The 9,888-nt window shown below is 50.4% G+C and overlaps 1 protein-coding gene and 1 non-coding gene across 2 annotated transcripts in view; one reads left to right on the top strand and one right to left on the bottom strand.

Annotated features, from left to right (window-relative positions):
* Window positions 1-502: 502 nt before the first annotated feature.
* Window positions 503-9,888, bottom strand: part of PDE9A (phosphodiesterase 9A) — a 125,232-nt gene continuing 115,846 nt past the window's right edge. The window contains exon 19 of the mRNA XM_065875924.1: window positions 503-615. Within this exon, the coding sequence (XP_065731996.1) occupies window positions 503-615 (113 nt within the window). The remainder of the gene's footprint in view (window positions 616-9,888) is intronic.
* Window positions 5,165-5,271, top strand: LOC136123005 (U6 spliceosomal RNA). The gene has a single exon (XR_010655887.1). It is a non-coding gene; the product is annotated as a U6 spliceosomal RNA (small nuclear RNA).

The following is a 9,888-nucleotide window of genomic DNA, read 5'->3' as shown; positions in this document are numbered from 1 at the left end:
TGGTGATTGAGTTGTATTATAACCCTAGCATAAAAGAGGTATCCACAAGCTCATATAAAGTATTGAATAAATAAATAAATAGTGGAACTCTTGCAGAAGAGTTCCAATTAAAGTGTAAAAAGGACTGAAATTCAAAATCACCACTAGGCACATGCCACCCTGATAATCACTGCCAGAAGACCCACCGATGGATGCTCGATTCAGAGGGCAGAAGTTTGGAGAGCAACAGGATAGTCGCACAGTTTTAAAGTACCTCCTCCAAGATATTTATTCATTACACAGGGAAACTATACCTTTACAATGGAAACCCCCAGCAGACACCCCCTAGCCTGGTGATCAAGGTCAGCCTCCCCTGTAATCAGGCTCACGGACACCACATACCCCCTGACCTGCCTGGTGCCCCCTGAGCAGGACCGTGATCGTGGCTGTGGAGCTCCTGCCAACATGAGTAACCCGTGAAACAATGTCACACAAGCCCTCTTGGAGGGACAGTCTCCAGGGCTTACCCTTCCAAGGCGTCACGGCCACGACGGGCGGGGGGACTGGGGACAGCCTCCGTGTGGAGGTGAGTGGGGACCCGGCAGCCCGGGTGAGTGTGGGAGCCTGGCGTGGATCCTGGAACAGGAAGAGGACGTCAGTGGGACACGTATTAAACACGGGAGGTACTGGCCTGGTGTGTGTTTATGGGAATGGACTGGCAGAGGCGGAGCAGTTGATGAGGAGAGAGGGGAGGGCCGCAGGAGGGAGTCCACAGGAAGGGGAGCCGGGTGGGACCGGTGGCTGCCTGTCCTGCCTTTGTGGAGTTGGTTGCATTTTGGGGTGGGGGTTAATTTACACACGGAAAGACGGAGCGCTTCGTGATGCTGTTGGGTGGGCACTGACAGACGTGCACACCACACACCATCATTCAAACCAAGCTGAGGGCTTCCATCCCTGGAGACTTTCCTTGGGCCCCTGACCCCGGTACCTCCCCAGGACCACGCTTGGACCAGGGCAAGTGCAACCCCGTGCCTCAGGCGTAGGTTGACGGGTTCAGCAGATAAAAGTGGTTTGGGAACCCTCCCGGGGGCCCCACACCTTGAAGTGCCTTCCTCTGAATTTTCCAAGTACTTCTCATGCTTGGGAATGGCCGATCCCCATCTTTCCCTTTTGGGGTACTTCGTGATCCTCTATACTCTACCTCCTGGGATTGACCAGTGCATCCCTTGCTCATGGGCTGCAGCCCTATGTGTGTGTGTGTGTGTGTGTGTGTGTGTGTCTGTGTCTGCATGCACAACTTCTGCTTGCCCTTCCATGTTCCACTGCTCAGGTAAAGCACCCAAGGGCAGCAAGATGGTGGGGGGCCTCCTTTGCCCTGTGTGCCCCCCCTGGCTGTCAGCAGGCAGTCCTGGGAGTGGCCACACCCATCTCCCCTGAGGGCTGTGAGACCCTTGCTCCCATACCTTTATCCTTTCTGGTCTCCAATCCAGGCCCCTGGATGTCAGGCTCACCCTGTGGGAAAAGTCATGGACCTTCCTTGTGCAAATGGGCCATCTCTTCTGGCTCCACCCTGGCCCCTCTCCTGGCCTCCCACTGGTGGCAGTGTGGAGGGCATGGGTGTGGCAACATTGAGAGAGTTCTGGGAGTGTAGCGATCACAGCTGGGGAGGCCGGTTGGAGACAAGACTGGAAGGCACCTTGTCCTATAAGAAATTTCCAACAGTAAATCCAGCACGGCCAGAAAAGGAACTGTCGTTCACATTTGCATTTGTGGTCACCATTAACCACACGTTTGAAAGCCATTGGAAACCGCTATTCACGGCAGCAAGATGGGTGGTACAGCAACCCAAGTGCTGGGGGAACCAGCATGAAATAAGTGGTCTTAGGGAACTGGGCAGCAGGAAAACCTAGATTGTTTCCATGAAAACAGGTTCCCGAGGGCCACTGCACTGTGAGTAATGAGGGCACTGATCCCATTCATGGGGGCTCCACCCTCATGACCTCATCACCCCAAAGGCCCCACCTCCTAACACCATCACATCAGGCATTAAGATGTCAGTGTATGGGACTTGACTGGTGGCACAGTGGTTAAGAATCAGCCTGCCAATACAGGGGACACAGGTTTGATCCCTGGTCTGGGAAGATCCCACAGGCCGCAGAGCAACTAAGTCTATGTGCCAGAGCTACTGAGCCTGCACTCTAGAGCCTGCAAGCCACGACTACTGAGCCCACGTGCCACAACTATTGAAGCCCGCGCACCTAGAGCCCATGCACCTAGAGCCTGTGCTCCGCAGCAAGAGAAGCCTGTGCACCGCAATGAAGAGTAGCCCCCGCTCGCCGCAACTAGAGAAAGCCCATGCACATCAACAAAGACCCAACGCAACCAAAAATAAATAAATAAATAATTTATAAGAAGAAAGATGTCAACATATGAATTGTGGGGAGACAGTCTGTAGCAGAAGGCTTAGACGAGATAACCAACTATGATCGTGGGTGAGATACATAACTCACCTCTACCAGTGTCTCATCCGTACAGGGAGGGCAAAAGGAATGCCCACATGCTAAGAGTCGTGAAAATTACATGTAGAAGAAACTACATATATTCATCTGTGTCTTGCTTAGAACAGGGCTTGGCACATAATACGCTCTTAATAAATGTTAGCTCATTAGATATAGACTAAGAAATACGTGTGTTGTATATGTTGCTATATGTAAAATTGAAAACTGGAGAAAACTGTATTAAGTCACTGAAAAAATAATCCCTGAGCTCCCACTGTGTGCCAGCACCGAGGATACAAAGCTGGTCAGTGATACAAGCTTTTGGATCGTTATTGCAATTCTAAGCCCGTTCTTAATCTACATGTATTGAGGGAAGGGAAGTATAGGTCATAGGAAGTTGTCAAGAGGTGCCACAGACCTGCAGCAATGGACTCCCATATGGACAGACTGTCCTGCCTCTTTCTCTGACCTCTTACTGAGTGTCAGGCTGGGGAGCCAGGTGGGGGGATGCCCATGTAACCAGAGGTAACCTGCAGTGGGGGAGGGTGGTGATGCGGAGCTCAGATGTCATTCGATTGAAACTGTGCAGCAGTCTGGAATGCATTCTCACGCAAAGGCTGGAAGTCTGGTCTACATCTGTCGTAAAGCGTGTCGTGCCCATATGATTTGTGTCTGAGTCAGCCACCTGAGCCCTCGGGACTTCCCATGTCCGTGCGCCAGCTGCCCGTCCCCTCTAATTGCAGAGCCAGCAGGCATCCACGGATGTCCCTCCCAGACCCCACTGGGGCAGCGAGGTTTGCTCTCAGTGCCGCAGCGGGTGTCCACCAGGAGTGCTGTGCTGGGATTCGGCACTGCACACTGGGCCAGATGCCCTGCTCTTTGCTTCTGGTCCAGAACAAACGGTCTGTGCCCGTGGAATCCTGCTCCCCAGCCCTTTCTATTTTTAGTTTTTAACCTGAAAGTGTAAGTTGGCCCATCTGTTGCAGCACACGCCAAGCTTGATTTCTCGTCCCGACCACATGTGTAGTCCACTCCCACATCAGGAGACAGGGCGCCAGCTGCAGGAGAAGCCCCTCTCCCCTCGAGTCTTCTTGGGCTCACTCCCCTCCACCCCCCTGCAACCACAACCCTGATTTCTGACATCATATCTTGTTTTGTCTTTTGTGAACTTGACATGCGTGGAATCCTTTATCATGCTCTCCACGGTGTCTGGCTTTTCCATTTTGCATCACGGCGTGCGATTCATCATGGTGTCGGGAGGATGCCTTGCCTCACAGCTGTGCTGGCTGGAGCACTGGGCCACTGCACCTGAGCCGCTGTGACTGTCCCTGTGTGTGCCCTGCCTGATGCATGCCTACGCATGTCCTTCCTGGTGTGTGAGTGTGGTCACAGCACAATTGGAGGACTGATGGGATGGATTGATCACATGGATGGATCGGATGGATGGAGACCCAGGATTACATTTTCAGGTTTAAATGTTTTGGAACTCCCATTTAGCTCCTAAGTTTTACCTAATGTTGGGCAGGTCTGGCTTGTCCCCTGGCAGGCACAGGGCACACCTATCCATGGGACCACAGCAGGCTGGGGCAATCAGCTATGGGTGGTCACTCTTGATTTTGAAAATGGTTTCCCCTCTGAGATCTTCAGATTTGGTGGAGAGCAAGCCTGAGGACTCTGAGGGCTGTTTCCATGGAGATGGGAAGAAAATGATATCCTGAGTGCTGACCTGCTGACTTGCTGACCACCGCGGGAGGTGCTCTCATGGGCCATTTTGCTGAATTTTCGCAGCAGTTACTGTTATCATCCTTTCTGGGTCAGGAGCCTGAGACTTGGGACGCGGCCAGGGTTACACGGCTACCAGCTTCAGAGCCAGGGATTGCACTGGTTTTTCTGGCTTCAAAGTCCAACCTCTCCCATGTGCAGTTGTTGTCTCCTTGAGACAAGACACAGCTTTCTTCGTCTTTATGTCCCTGAGCCTCATCTCCCCCCCGCCATGCAGGAGGCACCCAGAGTTATGTGGGAGGATTCTGGGAAGACGGCAGAGTAGGAAGCGGCAGAATCTGTCTCCCCACCTGGACCATCGCACTGACAGCATCTGAATGGTGGAACTGTTCTCGGAATCTGGAGTCCGCTGGAAGCTTGCAGCTTCGAGGGGGAAGGGCTGGGTTGTAAATTGCGGTTTATTTTGGTAAAAGTCAGCTCTTGAACAGTAGTGGCTGCTCAGCCCCCATCACCAGCCCAGGGCAGCCACCTGCATAGGTTGTGAGAGTTAGGGTGGGAAACGGGACTCTGCCCCCAAATACAGGGGACCGTGATCTGACGGCAGGCTGCTGCTTCCGATCCCAGAGGGACCCATGGGGGTGGAGCCATAGTTGTACCTCCCCCATCGCTGCCAGGCCCTCCCCCTCAGGCAGATGTGACCGCCAGAGCACTTAAAGGGCTGACATCTTTTTTTTAATCCTTCGTTTTTTGCTTTTTCCTCTTTTGGAGCCAGACATTAAAGATTAGAACATCCCAAAACAACTGCATATATGGGGAAAACTAGAAAGTAACTGTATATACCCAGGGAAAGGCTCAGAAAAGACCTGAGAAGATTAAGTTTACGCCTCAGGCACAGCATAGAGACAGCCTACAGCAATTAAACACACACACACGCACACACACACACACACACACACACACACACAGTGCTTGCTTCGACAGTACATATACTAAAATTGGAATGGTACAGAGAAGATCAGCATGGCCCCTGAGCAAGGATGACATGCAAATGCATGAAGCGTTCCATATTTTTAGAGGGGATATATGTATACGTGTGGTATAGCATAAAGTAACACAACATTGTAAAGAAACTCTACTCCAAAAAAACCCCAACAACAACAATAAACAAATCAACAACAAAACCCAGCAAACACGGGGAAAGAGGGAAGAATCTGATTTTCAGAGCTACCACATTATTAGATCCAAATGTCCAGTTTTCAACCAAAAATTACAAGGCATTCAAAGAAACAGGGACACAGGGTCCATTCAAAGGAAAAAAATAAAATCAACAGGAACTGTCTCTGAGAGACCTGAGGGCAGATCTACTAAACAAAGACTTTAAAGCAACTGCCTTAAAGATGGCTCAAAGGACTAGAGGAGGATGTGGACAGAGGCAAGAAAATGATATGCAAACAAAATGGAAATATCAATAAGTAGACCTAAATCGAGACCAATAAAGAAAACCTAAAAAGAAGCCAAAAATAAATTCTGGAGCTTACAACTGAAATGAAAAGTTCACTAGATGAATTCAAAGGCATATTTGAGCAGAAGAAAGAATCAGTGCTCTTGTAGGTAAGACAGTTGAAATGATCAAGTCTGACAAAGAGGAAAAAAAAAAAAGATTGAAGAAAAGTGAACAGAGCCTGAGGGCCCTGTGAGACACAATGTATAAAGATGTAATTTTTTGTGAAATTGACAAGGAAAAGGAGTGGGGATGGATGGAGCTGTAAGGGAGCAGAATTTTTGTATGTTATTGAAGTTAAGCTGCTACAAATTCAAATTAGAGTGTTACAGCTTTAGGATGCTAAGTGTAATCCTCATGGTAATCACAAAGAAAATAGCTATAGGATATACACCAAAGGGGATGAGAAAGGAATTTAAACATTTCATGACAAGAAATCAACTAAACACGAAAGACGACAGTAATGCAGGAGATCAGGGACAAAAAAGCTATAGGGCATATAGAAAACAAGTAGCAAAATGACAGAAGTAAGTACCTCCTTATCAATAATTGCTTTTTTTTTCGGCACGCGGGCCTCTCACTGTTGTGGCCTCTCCCGTTGCGGAGCACAGGCTCTGGACGCGCAGGCTCAGCGGCCATGGCTCACGGGCCCAGCCGCTCCGCGGCATGTGGGATCTTCCCAGACCGGGGCACGAACCCGTGTCCCCTGCATCGGCAGGTGGACTCTCAGCCACTGCGCCACCAGGGAAGCCCTTGTGTTCATCTTAAACGTCTCTTGCCTGATCTCTGCCTCACTCCTCTGTGGCTTTCCCACTTCGCCCATGTACCAGTCTTAAAGCACACCGAGAGAAAAGCTAAATAACCTGGATGGTGATGGTCTAACAGCGGACATCTCAACAGCAACGTATATGGCGAGAACGTAGCAAAACAAAATGCTGGGAGAAGGAAATAAGTGCCAACCTAGGGCTGTAGGTCCTGGGCTAAATTATCCTTCACAAGCGTGCAGGAAACAAAGACATTTTCAAACAAGAGAAAACAAAGGGAGTTTACCATGAAAGGAGCTGGACAGCCAGGTACAGAAGTGAGCAGAGGATTTGGTAAATATACACAAGTATTGACTTCGAAAAATAAGGATAACGGTCAAAGTCTACTTTGGGCTGTTAAAGCACACAGGTAGACCCCAAAACACCGGGCAAAAATGACACACGAAAGGGGGCAATCGGAGTGTAAGATCCTGAGATGTCTGCATTTTGCTGGAGGGCAGAGTTAGCCACTTTAGATTTCGTTAGTCTGAGTATACAGTTAAAAACGTAATGGCGCCACTGAAAGACTAGACGTCGTACGTAACTCTTATAGAGAGAAAAAATGGAATAAAAAAAATCTTAATCCAGAAAATGAGGAACAACATACCTGCAAGCAGGGGTCGGGAAGGGGTGAGTCAGGGTGAGGGGGTTATTGCCTGGGAAGCTCTGTGGGCACCTCGGAATGCTCTGTTCTAGGTTAATCTTAGGACCAAGTGATGGGGGAGGTCGGGTCAAGAGGAGGGATGGAGGTTGCAGCTGAGAAGGGGCTGGAATTGGTGCTCTTCCCCCTTGCTTCCTGCAGTGACAAACTGTGATGAAGCTATGCTTTTTCTTCTCAACTAGATTGAGTCTTGAGAGCAGAGACCACGACTCATTAAAAATATATTCATTAACCATTTGAAAGAGTACAATTCAGCGCTGAGCAATCGCCACCTCCTCTAGTTCCAAATATTTCCTCACCCAAAAGAGACCCTCACACCCCCTAAGCAGTCACTCCCCGTCCCCAAACCCCTAGCCGCTGGCAACCGCCAGGCTGCTTTCAGTCTCTACGTAAAAGGAAACTTCTGTTTTCAACTCACTACTCTTCGCTCTGACACCAAATGTGTGGGTTCATTCCCCACTCCAGCCGGTTCTCCAACCCTGACACCAGCTGTCCTGTAATTCAACTGTCCTGATGCCAAGTATCCGGAGTTAGTGCAGACCTCACAGGCTGAGGGCTCGGCCCCACGAGACGGCCCCCACGGTGGACGTGGACCCCAAGGAGTGGGTCCCCAGGTCCCGCAAGCTTGTCTGGCTTGGCTACAAATCAGGGGGTCCCGCAACCCCCTTTTTGGTTTGATAATTTGCAAGGACAGTTCACAGGACTCAGGGATGCTTTACTTACATTTGCCAGTTTATCGTAAGGGATGCAGCTGAACGGCCAGATGACGAGGTAGCCCGGGCAAGGTCCAGAGGGGTCCTGAGCCCAGGGGCTTCTGTCCCCATGGGGCTGAGGCACATCACCTTCTGGTGTGTGGATGGGTGCAACCTGGAACTCTTTGAACTCCTCCAGTGGGCTTTCATGAACTCTTATTTAACCCTCACGACCAGATGAATGTCGTGCTGACCCCTCCTTTAAAGCAGGGCAGCTGAGGCCCCAGAGGTTAGCAATAATCCATCCTGAATTTGGACCTGGCCGCCTGGCTTCCGAGGCAAAGCCCATGGTCCCTGCTGGTCTAGCGGAAATTGCCACCCCGTGGCCGACTGGGCATCGGAAAGCCTGTGGCTGGTGCCATGGGAGCCCGTCTTCGCCACCTTCCACGCAAGCGCCCTCCTTATCACCACCCCCGAGGCCCCTCCTCACAGCGAGCCAGCAGTTTCCCAATGAAATCCCCACAGGGGCGCTCGAAGAAACGCGCTTTCTGGCCCTTCCAGGTTGCACAATGATGGGATCTCTTCCTTCCAAATCCCCCTCTTGTTGAGTGCAGTCAGGTGTGATCAGAGGACTAATCCCCACTGAACTGTCCATGATGCATCAACTCATCAACTTTTTTTTCTTTACCCTTAAAAAGCTTCCAATCCATTAATTTCCTATTTTGCCTTCTAAGTATTCTTGCTTCCAACCCTTCAATCAAAGCAGGACCAGACAAGACTTTCCTTTTCCCCCTGAGGTTTTCCATTTTCCCTGTTTTCCCAGGATTATAAAGCACTTCAGATTTTTTTCTTTGTAGATTCAAAGTTACCGCTCGAAACACCCTCCTGCTTCCCATTTTGCATTTTAATGATGGACAATTCCTTAATGGAAAAAAATACATTTCTGATGGAGGAATTGAAAAATAATTTTTCTGTGTGAGACTTGGTGGCAGGAGGACCCTGCGTGTTCCCCGAGTCAGGTGGGAAACTGCGCCTCACCTCGCGGGGACAGGCTGTGCGGATGGCACTGCAGCTGAGCAAAGTGCAGGGCAAATCACACCGAGCAGAAATGGAAAGCCCCTCCTAATCCATTCCTAGCAGCCGAGAAAATTGAAAACCCCAGGGAAGGACAGGCAAGCGCGGCGTACGTGTGCGTGTGTGCGGGCACGTGTACGCCTGTGGGTGGGTGCACGCGCGCGCGCGTGTGTGTATGTGCACGTGGGTATTTGCAGCATCTGGACCCTTCGCAGGGGAGGGAAAGGCACATAAGGGTCGCTCTCGTGTCCTGAGAACTTTGGTTGCATTGGCTGGAAAGCTGCCTTCCCCGGGGAGCCGCAGGGGAGGCTGGGATGCCCCCTGTTTTGGCCCATTTCCTCCTGTGACAGTGTTCTCCCCAGTGAGGCTTGTCCTGCTTCCCTGGCTGCCAAGGGGCCCCGTCTTAAAAGCACACTCGGTCTCAAATGTACAAAGGACTCATTTCCTTGCTTCCAGAGGACATAAATTACCCACTTCAGAGGGAGTGATTGCCGTGCAGTGGAGTCAACTTTCCAGCCCTTGGGACCTCCCCTGAGCGTGGGGAGGACCCTCCGAGCTGCAGGAAAGCCCCTGGGAGCCTTTGACAGACGACTCCCCCCCACCCCACCCATCACGGTGGGCTCTTCTGCGTGAACTCACGCTTTGCTCTCTGGCAATTGCTAAAAGCCAATTAACTCTCTTAAGAGCCAATTTGCCGAATGACCAATTCCCTGAATTTATGGTTTCTTTGAACCAATCCGTTGTAGTTGAGCAGTTTTCAATTTGTGTTCATATCAGCATATTCAGACTGTTCTGTCTCTCTCTCAGTGCCCTGGGGATGGAGGGATGTAGAAAGGGGCCTTTTGAGAAGGCAACGGGGAGTATGTTCTAAGCCTGTGACCTTGACTATGAAGAGTTCTGATCAACCAGCTCTTTATTAACATGAAATAATTGTCATAAAACAAATATTTCATATTGA

Source organism: Phocoena phocoena, chromosome 4, assembly GCF_963924675.1.
Source record: "Phocoena phocoena chromosome 4, mPhoPho1.1, whole genome shotgun sequence".
NCBI classification, from domain to species: Eukaryota; Metazoa; Chordata; class Mammalia; order Artiodactyla; family Phocoenidae; genus Phocoena; species Phocoena phocoena.
Note: the sequence above shows the minus strand (reverse complement) of the source record. Positions and strands in the feature narration are given on the sequence as shown.